Source organism: Leishmania braziliensis, chromosome 17 (assembly GCF_000002845.2).
Source record: "Leishmania braziliensis MHOM/BR/75/M2904 complete genome, chromosome 17".
In the NCBI taxonomy this organism is placed as follows: Eukaryota; Euglenozoa; class Kinetoplastea; order Trypanosomatida; family Trypanosomatidae; genus Leishmania; species Leishmania braziliensis.
The window spans coordinates 106,350-127,003 of record NC_009309.2 but is presented as its reverse complement, the minus strand read 5'-3'; the positions used below and the strand labels follow the sequence as shown (position 1 = coordinate 127,003).

The 20,654-nt window shown below is 59.4% G+C and overlaps 6 protein-coding genes across 6 annotated transcripts; all 6 read left to right on the top strand.

Moving 5' to 3' along the window:
- Positions 1–1,366: 1,366 nt before the first annotated feature.
- LBRM_17_0330 (conserved hypothetical protein) lies at positions 1,367–3,139 on the top strand (the record flags this gene model as incomplete). The annotated part of the gene is made up of 1 exon (XM_001563751.1): positions 1,367–3,139. The coding sequence occupies one exon, from the start codon at positions 1,367–1,369 to the stop codon at positions 3,137–3,139; it is 1,773 nt and encodes a 590-aa protein (XP_001563801.1).
- Positions 3,140–4,813: 1,674 nt separating this feature from the next.
- On the top strand, positions 4,814–5,248 carry LBRM_17_0320 (conserved hypothetical protein; the record flags this gene model as incomplete). Its single annotated transcript, XM_001563750.1, has 1 exon — positions 4,814–5,248. One exon carries the CDS (start codon positions 4,814–4,816, stop codon positions 5,246–5,248), a length of 435 nt encoding a protein of 144 aa, XP_001563800.1.
- Positions 5,249–6,158: 910 nt separating this feature from the next.
- LBRM_17_0310 (conserved hypothetical protein) lies at positions 6,159–11,363 on the top strand (the record flags this gene model as incomplete). Its single annotated transcript, XM_001563749.2, has 1 exon — positions 6,159–11,363. One exon carries the CDS (start codon positions 6,159–6,161, stop codon positions 11,361–11,363), a length of 5,205 nt encoding a protein of 1,734 aa, XP_001563799.2.
- A 607-nt stretch (positions 11,364–11,970) lies between these two features.
- Positions 11,971–12,867, top strand: LBRM_17_0300 (conserved hypothetical protein; the record flags this gene model as incomplete). Its single annotated transcript, XM_001563748.2, has 1 exon — positions 11,971–12,867. The coding sequence occupies one exon, from the start codon at positions 11,971–11,973 to the stop codon at positions 12,865–12,867; it is 897 nt and encodes a 298-aa protein (XP_001563798.2).
- Positions 12,868–14,300: 1,433 nt separating this feature from the next.
- On the top strand, positions 14,301–18,407 carry LBRM_17_0290 (conserved hypothetical protein; the record flags this gene model as incomplete). The annotated part of the gene is made up of 1 exon (XM_001563747.2): positions 14,301–18,407. The coding sequence occupies one exon, from the start codon at positions 14,301–14,303 to the stop codon at positions 18,405–18,407; it is 4,107 nt and encodes a 1,368-aa protein (XP_001563797.2).
- A 1,444-nt stretch (positions 18,408–19,851) lies between these two features.
- On the top strand, positions 19,852–20,439 carry LBRM_17_0280 (conserved hypothetical protein; the record flags this gene model as incomplete). The annotated part of the gene is made up of 1 exon (XM_001563746.1): positions 19,852–20,439. The coding sequence occupies one exon, from the start codon at positions 19,852–19,854 to the stop codon at positions 20,437–20,439; it is 588 nt and encodes a 195-aa protein (XP_001563796.1).
- Positions 20,440–20,654: the final 215 nt, after the last annotated feature.

Here is a 20,654-nt window from a genome sequence, read left to right as displayed (position 1 = left end):
TTTGCCACAGCATAATCTTTGACAGTGACCCAGCAGGGGCTCGCTCTATTTAAGTCGTACTTCCGCCTTGGTACATGTGGAGGGGGGAGGATAGGAGGCCACCAGCTCATCCTTCGTTGATGGCCTTGAGCGAACGTTGCGCAGCACCACACTAGTGATGTCATTCTCTCTACTCTGTAGTTGCACTCCTGATGGTTGCGAATAACCCCGTGCGCGGTGTCCCCCGGGCCCACGCCCCCACTCTCTGTGGGGAGAAGCCAAGCCGCCGCAGCCCCCTCGGGTGGTGAGCGGAGGTCAAGCACCCACGACGTGAGCTGAGTGAGGGCGGTGTGTTGCTGCGGATGTAGGCGGTCCGGTCCTGGACGGCGTGGCGTTGGAGCGACCTGCGGCCGTGCGCACGCTTGCACCACCCATGTGATGGGCAGCGTGCCAGCGCGGCTCGAGCCCATCTCGCCCGCCTCCCGCTGCCTGCTGGTGTGGGGAGCCTGCGCCCCTCCGAGAGAGGCCCCCTGGTGGCGACCGGCCCGCCCTGTGGGGCGGTGTAGGTGGGTGGCGTTTGGGGCGGAGCCCGTGCTCCGATGGATGGGTCGGCGCACTGCCGTGCCGCGTGGCCGTGGCCCTGTGGCGTTTGACTGCTGTGGGGTGGCAGGGCACGGCGGCTCTGAGGAGGAGAAAGAAATGTCGAGCTGTTGCCAAGAGTGCGTGAGGTGGAGAACGAGAGATGTTCGCGCGGATACGAAGACGAGAAACGCAAGCGAAAATCAGAGAAAAGCAATGCGACAACCCAACGAACCCACCACGAAGGATAAAGAAAGCGGAGGGGGGGGGAAGGTGCGGCGGTCGTGCTCCAGTAGAGGGAGAGGGGATAGGAGCTACACAGCTGTACATAGGTGGATAGGTGCCCATACTCTCTGATACCCGTGAGTTTGGCTCTCATTCGATTTCTTCTTATGCTCTCACATACGTGCTGGATGAGGCGAACTGGTCGTGTTTTTGTGTGAGCGCCGTGTGCATGCAGTTGTACCCGCGACGAACCTGGCGCGAGGAGGAGAGCAGCGAGCGCTATTTCCACCTCTTGCGCCTCTCCTCTTTCCCCCCTACAGAAGTGTGATTCGGGCCCTCTATGGTGTCTCTCCGTCTTTTCCCTCATCTCTCATCTGCCGTGCCTCAAATGCTCGCGTTCGTTAATGTTTACATTCCTCACTGTACACGTGGCACTCACGCATGCGCCAACCAAACGATGTGGTGTACACTCCCCGCTTGTCAGCACGTACGGAAGGACATAAAATAAAGGAACGTGCTCCGTAGGCACTTGCACAGGCGCGAGATTACTACGACTACCACACCTGCGCGCACAAAGCGAGCCATGAGCGAAGTAAGAGAACCAGGGGGCGCTTCTGGGATGCCGGTGGCATCTGGGCATCCCGCCACCTGGGATGCCGCGGTGTCGTTGCCGGAGCAACCGGCGCTGGTAATGCCCACCCCAGAGTCCACCTCTCGCCCACCCATCACGACCGATAAGGGTGTCTGTCCGGTGAAGGCAGAGTACTTACGTCCAGCCCCGGCGCGCGTCAGCCTTGATGCAGAGGGTCGCACGCGCGGCATGAACAAGGGTGCCGCGCGCGAACACTCGGAGTTCGTACAGGGCACGCAGCGCCCCACGTGGGAGGGTGAGCAGAATTTCTTCTTCGGGGCGACGCTGCAGAAGATCAAGAAGACCGTTCGTGAAGCGAAGCAGCGGCAACCCAAGCAGCAGCAGGAGCAGCAACGAAGCCTCGTCAGCAAGGACGGCGCTGTCCCTGCTGAGACCACGTCGGTGGAGACAACTGAGCAGACAGCAGCAGCGGTGGCTGCCGAGGAAGGTGAGCTTCTGGTAGTTGGGCAGAAGCGCGAGCGCAGTCCCTCGGCTGAGAAGGCACCCATAACAGCAGTGCCGGCACTTGACGCGACCACGAAGTTTAACAGCGATGAGCCGACGGCTCGCCCCTCACACACAGAGGAGAGCTTGCGCGAGGTAATTGCGCGCCAGTCAAGCTCACGCGGTTTATTCTCCGAGAAACTGGTACTGGCGCCACTGACCACGGTCGGCAATCTGCCCTTTCGCCGCATCTGCAAATCCTTCGGCGCGGACGTCACGCTGAGCGAGATGGCGGTGGTCTTTAACTTAAATCGGCTGCAGAAGAGTGAGTGGTCGCTGCTGCGCCGGCACGAGAGCGAGGACATCTTCGGTATCCAACTGGCCGTCTCTCGCCCGCAGGAAGCAGCGACCTTTGCGCAGGTGTTGGAGGCGTCGGGTTTCTCATACGACTTCCTCGACATTAATTGTGGCTGCCCGGTGGAGAAGCTTGTGAAGTCTGGCTGCGGCTGCGGGCTTTGGGAACGCACCGGGCGGCTGCGCGATGTCGTGGAGAACTTGGCGATTCACCAGAGCCGCCCCGTGACTATCAAGTGCCGCATTGGTTTCGACGAAGCAATGCCGACTCTGCATCAGCAAATCCACCAGTACTCGACTTGGGGTGCCGCAGCAGTGACGGTGCACGGCCGCTCTCGCAAGCAGCGCTACACCAAGTTTGCCAACTGGGACTATGTGGATCAGTGTGCGCAGCTCTCCTTGTTGCCTGTGATTGGCAACGGCGACATAATGTCCCTGGAGGACGTGCTGGAGCACCGGCGGAGGCAGCCGCACATTACCTCACACATGATCGGTCGTGGCGCCCTCATCAAGCCCTGGTTGTTCGAAGAGATCAAGAGCGGCCAGGTGAAGGACATCAGCAGCTCGGAGCGGCTAGACATGTTGAGAGAGTTCTGTGGATGCGGAATGGCTCACTGGGGGTCAGACGAGCGCGGTGTCATGGCAACGCGGCGCTTCCTGTGCGAGTGGCTGTCGTTTCTTCATCGCTATGTGCCGGTTGGGCTCCTGGAGCGGCTGCCCCAGCGCATCAACGAGCGTCCGCCGTTCTACGAAGGCCGTAATGAGTTGGAGACGCTCATGTCCAGCGATAGCGTGACGGACTGGATCCGCATTAGTGAGCTACTGCTTGGGCCTGTCGAGGAGAAGTTTCGCTTTACCCCAAAGCACAAGAGCAACAGCTACGAAAATGCGGCTGGACTGGACGGCGACCTTCGGGCAGAAGGTTAAAGTTTGGTCGCGCATGTCACCCTCCTCGTTGCCGGTCACTCCTCTGCCCACGGCGCCTGGGGCTGCGCGGTCCGCCCCCGCCCGGCGGAGTCCCGGCTGCCAGGAGCAGAGGAGTGACCGGCGATTTATTCCAGGCTACGCCGTGTGATCTTGAAGGACTATCAGGGGGTGGCGCTCGCTTCTCCTCCCTTGGTCGGCTCGCTCTCTGAATAATTTCCCCCATGCCGCGCTCAACCGACAGCAAAGTCTTTGACCTGTCGCTGCGCGTTTCTATCAAGGAGAAGGGGGCTTGTCCCTGCCTGCCTTTCCCAGCTTTAGCAGCCCGCTGCCTTCACTTGTGTGCCCCCGCTCCGCTCTCTACACTAATGTCTCTCTCTCTTCTTCTGTCGTGGCTTTCAACCGCCCGTTAGCACATCAACGCCCCCCTTCTCCCTTCCCCCAGTAGAGCCGCTTTGCTCTGGCCAAGTGCTTCCAAAGCGATGAACTCAGAAGGGAACAGCGCTGCCATAGGCCCCAGAGGCTTGGCTCATGGGGTGTGGTACATTTTAGGCCCATGTGGTGTACTGGTCAGGGACGGGAGTGATGCGCGGGGCGGGAGGACAGCAGCACGGAAGCTCAGCGTAGAGCAAACAGGACCGTTGCAGATGACGCACAGATGAAGATGCTGGAGGACGAGCTGAACGCGACTAAACGAATACCATGTGCAGCGGAGGACATCATCATTGCTGAACGTATACTTGCGGCAAGACAAGCGCAGTTGCACCTGCCGGCTGAACCCAGCTTCCAGGTTTCCCTTTCGCTTTTTTTCAGCCGTTACGCTACTGCTGGCGTCTGCGGTCTACTCCAGTGCCATTTCGCAGGAGCGGGGGGAGGGGGCGGCGGGGGTAGATCGGGTTATCCTTTTTGTAGATTTGCTTGTTGCTGCTGCTAATCTGTGTTTCTGTGGGCAGCCTTCGCCTTGGCTGAGCTGCACGTTGCCGTGCGGTTCGCCGTGCTTAGGGCTGCTGCAAACGTGATCCGCGTAATTCTGTGGTTTTGAGGCCGATAAGCGAACCACAGAGATGCGAAATGAAAGTTGGCCTTTTCTTTCTCATCATAGCTGAGCGCTTAGGCAGCGCTCAGTTGTATCCTCATCTCACATTGACATATTCTTTTTTTTTTTTTTGCCTGGCTGTACTACTCTCCGCCTAAACTTGTAACTTCCTAGGCCTGTATGCATACATACATACAGAAGCGATGATCAATTCCTCAGACCATATTGCCTCTCCATGTGCGTCTGAGCTACAAACCCTGTGGTGACAACGTCTTTGCGGGTTTTCCAACTGATTCATGACCTCCTCGGATGCTCACCTATATTACTAGAGGAGCAAAAATACGTTGGTCTGTGCCGGACGGACCAGCCATAGGATGCCTTGAGTCTATTAGCGTCGCAGCGGACAGCAGCTCTGCGCAGTCTTTCCTGCAATCCTTTTTCCTAATCCTTCGCTTGTGTCCTTTACTTCGCTCTTTTATTCGCCTTCATCCACAAGGGTTCACCCACCCACCAGTGAGCCATACACAGTGAAATACCATCTGATTCCCCCATTTTTTTCTTTTTTTTTTTTACAGCTTTCTGTTGCGCTATACCCCAGCAAACTGAACGATTAGCCTATACGACAGAACACCACGAAAAAGATGCTTCGCACCGTGAAGTACATCATCGGCGCCGTAGTGGCTGTTGCTGCCTTTACCGCAGTACTCGCGATTATGATGTCAGTCAAGGAGAGAGTGCCAAACGGTACCTACTGCGGCAGCTATGCAGGTGGCCTTGTGGTAGGTAATATGACCATAAGGGCCGTCTCAAGCACCTTTGATATGTTCTTGATAGGCCTGGGCCTGCAACTGGCGTGCAAGAATGAGCTGTTTGCGTACGATATGAAGACGCATGAGGCAACGGTGATTGGCGCTAAAGATCCCAACAACTGCATCGGCTCAATCCTCACGGAAAACAATTTGACTTTGCGTGTCTTCTTTGATCCGCGCGCTGACATCGTCACTCTGGATTTAGGCCTTGCGAAGATCGAGTGTAAAAGGTGCCCTGCCTTGTCCTATGTTGGAAGTGCTTTATGAGACTTGTTTTTTTTTTTTTCTTCTTCTTCTCTCTACACACACCTCATTTCCTCCTCTTTTGCTCTCCCCTCCTCTTCTCCTTTTCTTCTTGTTGTTTCTGCAGTTTTCCTTTCAACATTAGTGCACTGAGGAGACCCCCCCTTTCCCCCCTTTCCCCCCTTCCCCCGCACCACCACCATTCAACGACACGCACTTTCCTTCCTCGCTAGTGCGGGGGGAGACCGAGGCGCAGGAAAAAAAAGAAAATGTGCGCCCCGCTCTGCAGGATGAGAAATGGAAAGCGACTCTGTGAAGCACAGCGCAGGCCGCTGGTTTGCATGCACAGGAATTGACACCATTCACAACGAGGACGATGCAGTACCATTCGGTAGGGCTTTCGCTTAAAGATGCATTCGCCAGACGAGCCGCTGCTCGAAGAGAATGAGGCTCATTCGTCCGTGGGTGGTGTGTGTGTGTGTGTGGAGAAGGCGATGCTATCAATCGAGGCCGCTTTTCCACTTTCTCTTCTCATCTCCACCTTTGTGCGTCGCTGCCAGCCGCGGAAGGTGTGAAGTGTACTTGACAGGGCTTGCATAGCGTAGTGCAGTACAACTCCTTTTCTCGAACTCCTTTTCCTGAGTTTCTCTTTTCTTCCTCTGCTACGGGACTGCGACTACGCGTTCACACCGCGAATGACCCGACTTCAATCTACTGCACAGAAGTTTCTCCGCGTATTCCCTGCCCTTCGGTGTGCTCATTCCGCTGCATAGGTGACCTTCTTCTCGGCCCGGTGGTCGAGTCAGCGAGCCACGAGGAGAGCACTCCCATCTGTGTCTTCTCTGAGGAGGGGGGAGGGAGGGGCCAGCGGTGTTTAGCTGTCTTGAAGTTCTGCGTTGCATTCCTTTTTCTTCCTTTTGGCAGCAATGGCTCGATGCCCTTTGCATCGAAGATTAGCGCGTACCGTGAGCTTAAACGCATAGCTGCCGAAAGCCGCCATTTGTACGCTCGGCTGCTGGGCAGCATTGAGGCGCAGACGACATCGCGACGTGTGGCTGCTTGTTGCTCTGGTCTCCATGTCCGGTGGACGCCACCGAATCGGAAGTACGTCTTCACCCGCAAAGGTGATGGGCGTAGCTCTCCTTACCAGACATCTGTTTGCGTACCGCTTCATCACCGATGCAGCTTGGCCGTGTCCGAGGCGAGCGGCGCGTCGGTGGAGGAGGCAGAGCTCGGCGCCATCATCGATGCGCTGGCTATTGTTCCCTCATCGACAGAGTGGGCACGGATAACGCGGGTGCTCGATTCAGATCTATTCGTTTCCTTTGCAGAGCTTTTGGCAAGCCTGAACGCCTATGCGCTCATTCGAGTGGTGCGTGCACCTCCCCCTGCGCGTGCTGGCACTGCCGCTTTGCGTGCCCCATTTGCATCTGCAACCCGCCCACGGTTTCGTGCCTCAGTCGCCACGGAGCTGGCGTCCATTGATGATGCTGAAACTGTCTTAAGCAATCCAAGCGGTCACATTGCAGCCAGCAGTGTGTCCCTGAGGAGAAGTAGGGTTGATCCACAAGGACCCATTCTTCAGCACTGGCAGCACGCGCGCCATTATGATGTTGGCGTAACGGGTGACTGGGCACCGAGCGCACGTGATGCGATAAAGCTAGCCCTTTTCAAGTCGCTTGATCTCTTGCAAGATCACGCGGTAGATGAGTGGCGTGAGGCAGGCAGAGAAGGTGCGGTGCTGTTGAATGAGTTGGCACGCGGCTACTGCTGCACGAGTGAAATGGACGTTTGCGTCTTCAATTCAGTTTTGCATAGCGGAGGCATGGCAGGTAGTCCGTCATGCGCTGCTGCTGCTGAGGACGTGACCTTGCGCTTTCGATGTGCCGCAGATTCTGGCAGTATTAGCGTCACTGCAATGGCTGTGGAACGAGCACCCAAGGAAAGCCACGTTGCGCCAACTTGTGTACCACTAAGAGATGCTGAAAAGATGAGCTTCGCTGCTACCAACACCGTTTCTTCAGCAGAGGCCGCTGGTCTGGTGATGTCCGACGAAATTCGTTTGCCCTTTCCCATTTCAGCGGTCACGATCCGGCGCCCTTTTGCCGATGACGACTCCTGCAGAAGCGAGCCGGCCCTCAAGACGCTGGTATGGCCGCACCGATGCATGACTGGTGCTGCTCTGCTGCTTTGGGCAGCTGTCAAGGTGTCACTGTACCGTAGTGCTACCTCTACCCGCAGCGCGTTGATGCTTGGCTCCAACGGTATCGCTGAAGGAGCCTCGACCGCCTCAGCGCGCTGCCCATCACCCGCTGCGTCGGTGTTGGAGTGGTCTCGTGCCCCCTTCTTTTCCATTTTTTGTGGCCCCGCGGAGCTGCAGCGGGGGCTCTTCTCACCTGCTGTGGCAGGGGGCGTAGAGCTGCGTGCTGTGCTGGACACCCCTGGCCCGACGGCACAAAACCACTGGCACTGCCCCGACGTGGTCGTCATGATTGCCTCTATACGCGCCGCTCTTCAGCTTCCCTCAAGAAGCTATCCAACCATCATGTTCGAGCAAACCGCATTGCATGATCCGGCGCGCCGTGTGCGGGAGCTTGCCCAGGGCCTGCACGGGGATGTGGACGTTTTCACAAGGGTGCACGTGCGCTGGGAGACCCCTCGCGGCTGCTTCGTAGCGTGTGCCGTGAGTGACCCAGCTCTGCACCACCCCAATGCGACTCCATGCGCTTCTGGGGTATCACCCCATACATGGCTCTCGTGCGCAGATACCGGTTATCCTCGTGGTCCTCTTCTCCTCTTGGTTACTGCCGTTTGCTCCTTATACGACCAGGTTGTCAGCCGTATCGATGCTGCTGCAGAGTTATACCCCGTGGTCTCGGTGAAGAATTCCTTTACGCGAGGCGGGCTGGACTTCCTTCTCTTTTCGTGGTTTGAGGCGTCGCCGCAGGTGCGCTGCTTCACCATCGGTACCACACCACCAAACTGCTCGCAGCCGTCGAGGTCCGAGGCGGCCACGTTCCTCGATGGGTCAACGCACCACGAGCTCTGCCCGTCGATGACGCGCGCGATGCTCTTCTACGACGTATTGGGACAACGCGTGCTGTTTGCGGAAACACACGCCGCCAGCGCAGTGGACGCTGTGACGCGCGTGGATGTACTTGCGGTTAAGCAAAACTGTCTTTGCCATGACTTCTATGCGCCACCTTCCACAGTGACAAAGCGGCCATTTCGGTCGGTGGCACGGCAGCGACAGTGGCAGCGCTCCCGTCAACTGCTGAAACATCGCTTGCAGCTGCACATCGCAGCCGACAGCACGGGGACTGACGACCTAGCGAGAGCTCGTAAATGCTCAGGGCATCAGCACCACCGAACGGTAGTGGCTGCATCTGTGCGTGCGTGTATCGAGGCGTGCGCGTCAGAGGTGGGTGCACTGTGGACGGTATTGGAAATCATCGCTGAAGTCGCCGCAGCGCGTGCGAGTAACGCTGCGGAGGGCGATAGTATCAACAGCCAAGAGGGTTTACGTGCCCTTCCGCCTCTGTCGGCGCGCTTCTTGGAAGACTCCCGTCCGACTGCTGAGCCGTTTGCGGGAGAGGCCGGCAGTGAAGCCGATCCAGAGTGGTGGCTTGACAGCCGCGATGTCATGTGGAACTGCCGAGCACTAGGAAAAGAGGCGGCCCCGCCTCGCGCAGGTGTAATGGAGGTGCAGCTGTCCATAGGAACGTCACTCGGCGCTGCTAACACGACATGCGCGAAGCAGGTGACGGCGGCGAGTGCGGAGGTCGTTGTGTTGCGGTGCCGTGTAGACGCGCTGCGAAGTGTGAACGAGGGGACCGAGGTCAAGTGGTCGTGCGAGGAACGCGTGACTGAGTGCCCTGCGCTCTGTTGCTTTGCCACCGTCACCTTAACGGCAGCACCGGCGGTCTCAGGCCTCTTTCCTGCTCTGGTGTTGCTGTGTCGTCGTGCACTCCAGCACATCTACACGATGGCCCGCTATGCGCCGCTAGTGTCGATTTTCCCACCCATCAGCGATGTTCTTGCGTGGTGCGCCGCAGCGGCACCATTGTTTGGCAGCGCAGAAGACGGTTACCCTCCGTACGACGCGCGCTTCTACGCGGCCCCCAAGATCCTCGGTGAGCTGCTGCAAGGTGTTGCGGGGAAGTACAGGTGCAGCTACAACATTCCACCCCCGCGTCACGCTGCCACAAGTGCCGCATGTGGTGGTGACTGTGGCGAGGAGTGCGCAGAGGTGGTAAGAAATGAAAAAGTGGCGGCGATTGCGGCCGCACAGCCGTCGACGATCTTCTATACATCAAAGCCAATTCACATAGATGCAACGGCCGCCAAGGATGCGACACAGCAGCAGCATGGCAGTTATCTCGCAGAGCCACCTGCCGTGGCATGCACGCTGTACCTTGAGAGTCTGCTGGGACATGGAGCATCTTCATCGGTGTCTGCCGTCTCGCCGGCGTGTCCTGCTCCGGCGGTGACCCAGTTCGTTCTGGGACATGGCGTGGGCCGTACGAAGCGGGAGGCGTGGCGGTCAGCTGCTTGGCAGGCACTGCGCCTCCAGTTCCCCGCTGTCTTGGCACAGCTGGAGTCATACCGCGACGTGTCGGAGTTGCTGCAGCGCCCGGCACAACTGAACCGACTTGTGCGCAGCAGCGGCTGGGGTCGGAACGGCGCCCAGGGTGGGGTTACTTCTGTCGTTTACAAGCTGGACTTTGACATCTCGGCTCTCTCTCCTCCTCCTCCTTCTGTTAGAACTGCAGCTACAGGGGCAGCCACCGCTTCCTCAGTTCAGGCGATGCGCCAGCCACAGTGTCAGGTGACAGCTGTACGAACAGACGGCTCCACGGTGTGCATCGTCCCCGGCTGCACAGCTACTGCTGGCTCTTCCGGAGAGGCCTACACAGCCGCTGTCGCCGCCGTTCTCCGTGCACTGCGTAGTGGACTGCAAGGGGCGACAACGCACGTGGCAAGCGATATTGTTCGGACAGCACCGAGTCAGATGATACAAGGAGCTACGTGGCCTTCGGCTCCTGGCTCTGTTGGCGGTACGACCGGCAACCTGCACTTGGGTCCCTACGCGGCGTGGCGTGACACAACGCACTACGGAAAGAGTGTTTGGCACGCGTACGCCGGGGCGCTGAGCGCTTACCTCGACAGCGATGTGGTAGTGCATCTCGTTGCCGCAGAGGATGCCAGAGCCGATGATCTCGGCTCGCCGTCGCGTGGAGTGGGAAGCTGGAGGACCCTCAGCCGCCCGGTGATGTTGTCAAAGGTGCAGGTACGTGTACGCGACTGGCGTGTCGGAGTAGCTGCCGCGGCTGGTGGCATTTCCCCGAGATTTACCGACCAGCGATGTGAGGCATCTTGCAGGATCATCTCGTTTGGGAAACTTTCTGCTGCTGCAGGTTGCCCAGTCGTCAGCGCCGGTGTTAGCGACTCTGCGGACGGCATCCTGTTTGAATGCACGGCTGCTTCTCTCCTTGCTCGCCGTTGGCGGCTCGATACCGGGGCGCACGGCACACGTGTCGACCTGGTCGCTACCGCGGCCCCACCACCCAGTGAGCACTCCTCCCACCTTCTGCGGGAGATTACCCGGTGGCTCAGCGCCATGACGCAACAGTGTGCGCTGCCGCTCGCGGTGCGCGAGGAGCTGCGAGGACTCTTGTGCGCCCGCGCCTGTGACTTGGCGCGCATTCAAGACAGCCATCGGTGTACGCCTGCGGAGCGTGTGGAGTTGTTGCTGATGCGGTGGGTGGGGCACCGCGCACAGGTGCGCATTTGCCGTATAGACCCCAGCGTGGCCGCATCTCCGTCCTTGGAGGATCAGACGGTGTGGATGGCAGTGGCTCTAGTGGAGATTCGAGCAGAACCCCGGCGTCTGGGCCCGCAGTCTTCTTCGCATGCTGACTTATCTCCGGATGGCGACTCTCTGCCACTGCCAGAGCAAGACGGTGGGCTCAAGTCATGTGCAGACACGAGGACGCGTCTTGCCCATCCTTGGGTGGTGGCGCGTGCTGTTGGTGCCACCACCGACGAGGCCGCCTGGCAGCTCTATCGACAAGTTTGCGATGCACTACGCGATGTGGTGGTGACGGAGCCATTCCCACCACCCCCGGAGAAGCGGTGACCGCCATGGAAAAAGGGTAGGGGTGTTGTGCTACGATTGGCGTCGCCTGAGCTGTTGTTGGTGCATTGACTGGGGTGTGGAACGCTGTTTCTCATCGTTGTCTCCAGTCAAGCCCGTTTTGTCTGCGCGGAGTTGTGAGCCGCATCGCTGTACTGGAGGACGAACTGCCACACAAGCATGGCGAGAACGCTAGCAATCACACCTGACCCCTCGTCGAGCGCACCTGCATCTCTCGCTAGGTACTGCAGAACTCCGGACAGGTACGCTTCGCACGATTAGAAGTAGACGAGGTTGCATTCTCTGTTGGGAACCTCTCTGAGGACAAGTCAGGACCAACGCTTTGCGTTGGTCCTGATAGGTGCTATCAGAGGTTGGCCAGCATTTTTCCCATCTCTGACTGCCGCCTCTTCAGGGGCCCATGCACCGTGAATATATCTGCCTCTCGCCATCTTCCTCTCGCGTTTCTTTTCCTCGCTCCTTGGAAACTTGATGTTGAAAGGCCGAGAGATGCGGGGTCTTCTCGTGTTACATCGCCGCTGGCACTTTTGAATGCACTCCGACAGGCTCCCCCCCCCCCCCCCCCACACACACACACGCACCTACACTAATGTGGCAGCAGGAGCAACAGGCAGCAGCACTAAGCGCTGGTGACAGGGGTAGCATCCTTGCTACACCCGTGATTACCGGCGCCTCTCGGTTTCATGTGGTATTCAGTCGCAACAGCGGCTCTCGTAAGCAACGGGCTAAGCGGGAGGGTGCGCTTTCCGTCGCCTACGACGTTTCTTATTTGTACGCCAAGGACAATAAGGAGTGCGTGCTGCGGTGCAAAGCTGCGGGGCAGGGGCCGAACAAGATCTTCACGTGCATGCAGCGCGCGCACCGTGGGGCGGACTGGGTGGTGGGGACAGAGCTGAGCCTGTGCGGGTTCGACATGCTGGTGGAGGAGGTAATGGAGCTTCACTTGATTCCATACGAGGAGGACGTAGATGCCGCTGGCGCCGACAGTTTGGAGGGTGGCGCTGGTTGTGGCATCGTAACCCTCTGTCGTACCAGCGCTCCTACCGCTCCCATGGCATCGTCTGTGCAGTCCTTCTCCGCTCCTGCTCTTTTAGGCCCTGGGGGAGGGCGTACAGCTTACGCACAGCCCCGCATGTCTTTTCTGCGGCACCGGAAGCCTCTGCACGCCACCGCGGCCATGACACCATGGGCCCCGCACGACAACGACCCACCGTCACCGAAGAGGTTTGAGGGTGGGGGTGTGCCGTCAATTTATGCGCAGTCGGAATGCCTTGCGCTGAAAATGGGTTCGGTGTCTATGGGTGCCACTCTCACTGCTCACTCTCCGACGGACTCGCCACTGCTAGCGCCCCGCGACGAGCGCTGCGTTGATGGCAGTGTGGATTCAGATTGTTGCTCTCTTCTCCAACGTCAGCAGCGCCGGCGGCGTCGCTCTGCCACGTCCCTCGCACGGGAGTTAGAGCGGTGCTATCCTCAGTACTTTTAAGGGACCCCTTCTTCACTACCCCTCCCTGCCCTGCCCTGCCCCCCTTATCCTCTCCTGCCGCCCACATACATCACCTGAGAGAGGCCATTTCGTTGTCTGAGTTGGCGCATTTGCTTGTTTTTTTTTTTTCACATTAGGTGAAGCTGCTTTGTACCTCCTTCTGCTCCCCTCCCCCCTCTCTCTCTCTCTGCTTCTCTCTCGCGTTTCTGCTCTGCCTGTGCCTCAGCTCTTGTGGTGAGGCGCCTGGGCATCGGGCGAGGCGCGCTTCAGCAAACGACCCCCCCCCCCCAACAGGGCGGCCCTAGTAGGCAAAAAAAAAAAAGAAAAGAGAGTTGTGCGCATCCACAAGTGCATCGTGGCTTTGGTGCACGACTGCGTCTCTGTGTGCGTGTCGCTATGCTGAGCGCCTGAGCACCATCCCTGGCGGTGGTGGGGGGATACATGCGGCGCTGTCCAGTCCCCGGCTCCCTATTTACAGTCACGCCTATTCGTTTCTTATTCAATTAAGCCTTTTGAGTAGTGCCTCATCTTCCATCTTCAGTGGGTGGTGGCGGTCGCACGCCCACGCACGTACGCATGGATGGATGCTGGTGGTGCCATGATGGCGCTTCTCTCGTTTATATGCGGCGTGCGAGGCTCTACTGCACTGCCAGTCACTTCTTCGACAAACTCCTCTCCCCTACGTTACAACGCCTCTCCCCCACCACCACTCGCACACCCGCTCGTATGGCATTGCAGCTACGTTGTACAGAACCCCGTTGCAGCGAGCCGCAACAGTGCCGCGTCTGTTATCAAGTCGTCACTCACTGACCACAAATGCGCAACACAGAGCATAACTCCCGCAAAAGCAACGAAGAAAGTTGGAGTCCCGCGCAAGGTGAGCGGAGTCCTCTGTGCCACTCTGTAGACATGCACTGCCACCACTGCCCGCAGTTTCGGTTTTCGCTACTTTTTTCCCCATTCTTTCTATGTTTCTCTCGCTCGAAGTCCGGCGTACCCCCCCCCCCCCCTCCTCACTTACTCTCTACGCACACCCACACACACGCTTGGATTCCGTAGGCAGAGAGTATGCACGTTGACCTTCGGCTCTCTCTCTGTTGCAGCTCCTCGCATCACTCTCTCTCTCTCGTATTCCCTCTCAACCCCATTTCTACCTTCTAAGCGAGGGGGAGGACGGTGGGCGAGTAGAGGCGATGAACGCCTATTTCTTTAGTCACTACACACCCCCTCCGCCTACACCGACTCCGCTAGTGCAGACGACTGCCATCGCCGCGGGGGTGCCGCGCCAGGGCCCGTGTCAGCCGCAACAGCGGCAGACGTTTACACCCCTCAGTCAAGATGTGGGACTGCCGTACGGAAGAGGGAGAGGGCGATGTGCTGGCGTCAAACAACAGGCAGTGGCGCACCTACATCATGACGCGGGTGACGCAGTGATGAGCAACGCCGCCACGCCGCCCGCTGCACTGCGTGTTGGGTCAGCCGCCATACTCTCAAAACCGCCCCCAAATGCCACCCAGGCCTCGTCAAGCCTCCGCTTAACTTCATCTGCTGCGTCCACTGTCGCCGCACCGCCTCACCGTGCTATACCGTGCTTCGTCTTATTCAGCCCACAAGGACCCCATCCGTTGGAGGGTCTCAAGACGGTCACCCTGGAGCGTCTCAGCGACGGTGCTGTTGCCACACCCCGCCGAGGATCTCTGCGAACTCGCGGTTCATCCCTCAACCGACTCCCTGCAGGTGTCTCCCTTCCTCTATCTGCATCTACAATGGCAGCTAGGCATCGCACTGCGAAGCACGTAACGGCGTCCGCCGCTGCTCGAGCATCCCACCAATCCACCAGCGGGATTCGCTGTGTCTACGACCGCGACACACGCTCGCAGCTGCTGCATATCACGCCGGGGACGGAGGTTGACTTTTCCTCCTGCATGCGACTGCCGGCGCTCGCCACGAAACCCGCGCCAGTGGTTGGGGCGGCTGCCACACCCATGTTGTTCGCGGCCACTGCCGTGCACACCATTGTGGTGGTGCAATTCTGCGTAGCAGCGCCAGTTTTATCGCCAGCTGCCCGACATCAGGCTGGTGCACCGCGGCCCCAGCTGCCGGCGTCGCCGATCCCTCCACCCGGGAGTTTTCATATTGAGCTCGTCCTTCGCACCGGCACTTCTGCAAATACTGTTCGAGGAAGGAATAGTGCCAGTGGTAGTAGCAGTAGCGGCAGCAGTGGCGGCGGGTACCGGCTGCGCTTCACCAACACCGGGAGCGGTGTACAGCGACACACACACCACACTAAGATACCCTTACTGTGTGTGCGCACGGCACAATGGGTGCAGCTTTTCTTGGACCTCGAAGCACTACTGCAGTCGTGCCAGGAAGCCGGCGCTGTTATCATAGGTGGCGGACCTCATTGCCGGTTGCAACAGCTGCGCATCGGTTCAGGTGGCAGCGCCGCCAGCACAGGAGGCATTTACGTGCGCCGCATCATCGCTGGCCACGGGCTAGCACTTCCTCACCCTGTCATTGACCATCTCATTACTTCAGGTGGTGTACCTGGTGTGGTGGCGGTCGTGGCTATGCCAAGTGGTGGGGCGCCAGAGACGTTTAGAGACGCTGATGGAGAAGGACAAAGTAGTCGACGAAACTCCGGAACGCTACAGCAATTCAGCAGCGGCGGCGGGAGTTCCTGGGCGCCACCGGAGGCTCTGCGTCTTCCTGCGGAGGCGGGGGAGAGCCTCTGCGTGTTTGTGCGAACAGGAGAGGAGTACATCCTGAGCGAGGCTCCTGCCCTGCCGACCCCCACTGAAGAACCGTCACCAGAGGACGTGTCGCATGTGCGAGAGAGGGATGACAGCGTAGGGGTGACGCAGCTGCTACTGAAGGCGAGCAACTGTGCTGGTGACGTTGGAAGGAGCCTCACTGAGTGTGCTGAGGCCGCGACACAGGGGGCCGCGAGAAGGCGGCCAGCACAGGCCGTCAAGGCGACCGCTACTAAACCCCTGACCTCACCGTTGTCTTCCGCATTGCCGCCGCCCCAGCCACAACGCCGGCAGCTCAGTTCTCATCAACAACAGAGCCCCGCCTCGTGGACTTCGTATCAGGGCCACCCTGATGGCGGGGCCGCGGCAGTACGTGCATTCAAGAGTCAGCCGAGGTCGCCGAGAGTGCCGCACTGCACAGCCCTAGAGCTGCTACGAATGCATAATCATCGGCAGCGCTTGCAGCCTCAGCCAGTGCACCAGTTCGCCGTGTCTGGAGCCGCAACGCACACACCGAGTCCAGCCGACCCGCCGTCGCCTTTTTTTCCATTCTCCGCATCTCCTTTGTCCTCTCCTGTGGACGCGTCGTCTCTCTCGGTCTCCGACGACGCCGAGATGTTTGTTGTTCGCGAGGTGTCAGCCGCTGAGCAGCTCGCTCCTGCCACACCGCCGCAGTACCCGGCAAATCAACTCATGACTGGCAAGCCTCCTCTGTGTTGCCCGCAGTCGCAGCCGCCGATTGCCGAGAAAGTCACGCATCACGCGCTGGATGCAGGACCTACGGGCGAGGCGGCGGTGGTGCAGCATGAACGGGAGAATGTCGCGCTAGAGGATGCAGACGGCGAGGGCTTCTCCACATGCCCAGCCGCAGCAGCGACAGGCTTTCTCTTTTCCTCTAATACGAGCACCATCACGACTACCACCACAGCTTCAGAGGCTTCCGTCTTATCGGTTGTGTCCTACTCCTCTGCCGTTGAGTTGATGGATGAGATGAACGAGCGGGTGCGTCGCATCCACACGGTATTGGCGGGGGCGGAAGAAGAGGCGGCCGCCGCTGCTGCTGCTGTTATCGTTGACCGGTCACTCGCCAGAGGCCCGCCGTCGCGCCACTTCACGCCGCCACCTACAGCGCAAGGTGGTCGGCCTGCCGCCAGCACTTCAGCACTGACAGCGCTGCCTCTTTTGGAGCCACCACCACTCACAGACGCTGCTGCAATCCACTCCTCCTCGCCGCCCCCGTCTGCTCCTGCCACGACGACTCCTGCTGATTTTATGAAGGGAGCCCTGGATGACACGTTGTGCGATGCTGTGGTTGCCGCAGCGGCCGTACTCAACACGCCGCCAAAGTCGCCAACAGCGACGGCAAAGAGTGACGGCGTTGGGCGTGTGGCAGTTGAAGACCATACGCCAAGACTCTCACCCACATCAGATAACACGAAGGCTGTTCTCGAGTTGTGGAGCTCAACAGAGATGCCACTCTACTTACCATCTCCGTCGCAGCGACCAGCAACTGCCGCTGTCAAAGGTGCCTCACTGATGGAACGGCTACGTGAGCGCCAGGCGACTCTCTCTTCGTCTTCGTCGGCGGCTTCTGTCTCCCCCGTCAATAGTGGCGACAACGGTGGTCTCGGTGACGCTCCTTCAGGCGCGATGTTGCCACCGACAAGTGCTGTCACCTCCTGGACGTTTCACTCGGCCTCTCTGACGCCGCAGTCACCGTCGATCCTGCGACTCCCAACTGCCAGGTCTGCAGGCGAGGGGCTGCCAGGTGCTGGTGGCGCTCCCTCAAACCACGCGACTGGTGCGGAGAGGGGTGAGGAGGCCCCACCGTTGTGGCCTTTGAGCGAATTACGCACCACGGCTCCAGAGGGGGTGGCCGCTGTCGTGCCATCGTCGAGGTCGTCAGCTGGTCAAGTTATGAAGGCGGTTGTGTGGCGCCGCCCTGTCCCGGTGCCGGGTCATCCCCCCTCCATCGGCGACGCTACTCAGCGCGCATTGCAGGATGAGGTTCGACTAACGGACACCCCGCTGTCGAGACGCGCAGGAGCCCCTGAAGCGGAGAGCGGTGATGCGCGACGTATGGTGGCATGGTCCGCCAGACAGAACGCCGGCACCATTTCCTCTGGCATGCATACCCCCCTCTCCGCTGCTGTCGCTAGCAAGCTAGGCGTTGCACCACAACAGGAGAGCTGCCAGGGCTTCATCGAGGCACCACAGCTCTGTATAGGCGCGCAGGTCCCTCCCCTGCTTCCGAACGGTCGCAGCTTCAGTACTGTTAGCAGCTTTCAAATGTGGCTGCCGTCCTCTCCCATGCCCACACTCTCCGAGGGTCGTGGTCGCTACCCTTCTACGACCACGCCGTCCAGTGGCGGCGGTGATCAACATGGCGGTTTTCCATCCAATTCCTCCTCCGGTGTTGGCAGTGGTCCACCGCGACCTCAGCTCGGAGTCGCAGCTGTACTCCCCTCCGCACGCCCCCCTCTGCCACCTCCGTCCGTTGTACACATGCCCCAAGCCGCTCCTGGCTTGACAGCACCTACTTCCAGTTCTGGAGCAGCAATGGGGCTATTGCCACTTGCTCAGCAGCAGCAGCAGACGCTTGGCCTTCCCGCAGCCACTTGGACTCGTTGCTCACCGCATCACGCCTCCGTTTCTCCTCCGGAAGCTCCTCCGAACGACGGACCGCTCTCCGCACAGCTCGGCAACGATGAGGGTCGGTACCTGTACGACTGCGTACTGCAGTGTTATCTGGATCTGGCGAGGAACACGTATGTGGACAAGATTTAGGCGTTGGTGTGGGCCTGGGGTCGTGGCCCTTCCTCGCAGCCTTGCAGTGACGCCTTCTATGAGCGGCTCTATCGCCCCCCTACTCCCCCTCCCTTCCCGTGAGTGTGCACCTCCGCTGTAGCGCCCCGGAGAGACACCGGTGTGCGCCATAACAATGACTGTTGTTGAATGACTCCTGTGTGCACCTGCTCATGTACTACTGCGCGTATCGCTTTCTCTTTCTCTCTCCCTCCAACCCCTTCTCTCTCGTGCACTGGTGTTAGAAGTCCCTCGCCTGCCAATGCTCTCTAACGTGCTCTCTTCGGGAGAGCACTCTGCATCCCCTCCTAGACGGTATCACTGAACCCCCCCAGTGCCCTTGTGGAGTGGCGTGTTCGTGTTCACATGTCTGAGTACCGCGCGGCTACCCACTATCTTTCTCTTGTCCCAATCTTCTCGCTTCCAGGTTCGTTCATGACTCGAATCCTGCAGATGCCCGGGGGACACCAACCCCCGTGCGCGGTGTCCCCCGGGCCCACGCCCCTACTCTCTGTGGGGAGAAGCCAAGCCGCCGCAGCCCCCTCGGGTGGTGAGCGGAGGTCAAGCACCCACGACGTGAGCTGAGTGAGGGCGGTGTGTTGCTGCGGATGTCGGCGGTCCGGTCCTGGACGGCGTGGCGTTGGAGCGACCTGCGGCCGTGCGCACGCTTGCACCACCCATGTGATGGGCAGCGTGCCAGCGCGGCTCGAGCCCATCTCGCCCGCCTCCCGCTGCCTGCTGGTGTGGGGAGCCTGCGCCCCTCCGAGAGAGGCCCCCTGGTGGCGACCGGCCCGCCCTGTGGGGCGGTGTAGGTGGGTGGCGTTTGGGGCGGTGCCCGTGCTCCGATGGCTGGGTTGGCGCACTGCCGTGCCGCGTGGCCGTGGCCCTGTGGCGTTTGACTGCTGTGGGATGGCAGGGCACAGCGGCGCTGAGAACAAGAATGATGCAAAGGTGTGGAGCTCCTGCGCCTTGCTTGCTCTGCTCTTCCTATCCTCCTGCACACATCACCTCTCTCTTGGTTTCCCTTCTGTTGCTTATGCTCGGACGACTTGGCGAACGAGGACATTTTGCTGTATTCCCCCCTCCCTTCCTCCCCCCACCCACACACGCACACAGGACCTCATCATTGTGCATCTCCCCTTTCCTTCTTTGCCGCATCTTTGGAGTGGAGAGCGCGTCTTATCTGTGCTTGGTTTAGGCCACTGTTATTCCCCTATTGGCAATGCCCTCTGGGCACAAGCGCCAGCGATCGAAGGCGACCAGATTTGCAGTCCCTGGCAAACCCAAGAAGTCTTTGCGAATTACCGCAGACAGATCCTCGACTGACTTGAATGGCGTACGTGCTACAGCAGCCACCGGCGGCAGTCATGCGAATGGTGAATCGGAGAAAAACCCGAAAGGTGTGCCGGCGCCGGTGGCAGTGCTCATGCGAGCACTAGGGCTCGTTGTCAAGGCGAGTGACGACACTGACGACAAGGGTGAGAACAGCTCGGCATTGCTGACGAGCAGCATAGAGGTCGAGGTGGAGACGAATCAGGGGTACGTCTACACAGGCAAGCTGGTGCACATTGATGCCCGCTACAACGTTATACTGCATGAGGCGCTAGTACGGCGTGCCCGAAGCTTTGATGTGGAGCGGGCGATGCTGCGTGAAAAGTCGCAGCGAGAGGCACAGCTCATCGCAAGCAGTCTACAAGGTGTTGTGGCAGAGGAGGCAGAGGTGGTGCGGAGCACTAATGAGTTCATGCCGCGGCCTCGCTACATTGGCGTCACGTACCTCCGAAGCAACAACATCTTTTTCATGCGCTTCATCGATGGGGCAGCTAGGACTGGCACATCGGCTGCTTCTGCTGTCTCCACCCACTCCGCGTTGGGGCGGCTCAGGAGTGAGTTTGTGGTCATGGCTGCAGCAATCAAGGCTCACTTGCAGCGAGAGAAGATGCGCAACCGGGCAGCGCGCCGGAAGCGCCTAGAGGCTAAGAAAATGACGGGTGGCAGCGGCGGCAGCCGGTAAAGGATGTGCAGGGTAAAAGGCGCGCCAATCTATCGATGCCTAAATATGAGTGACCTGAGCACACAACTCACATAAGCACATAGATATACGACCTACTGAACTGGTCATGCACTGGAAAGCTGAAAAGCGGTAGCTGAAGAGCCTCTGTGTGTGTGTGTGTGTGCACTCTCTGAGTTCTCAGTGACGTCGGTGCGTTGGGGGGCGTCAGTTAGGGG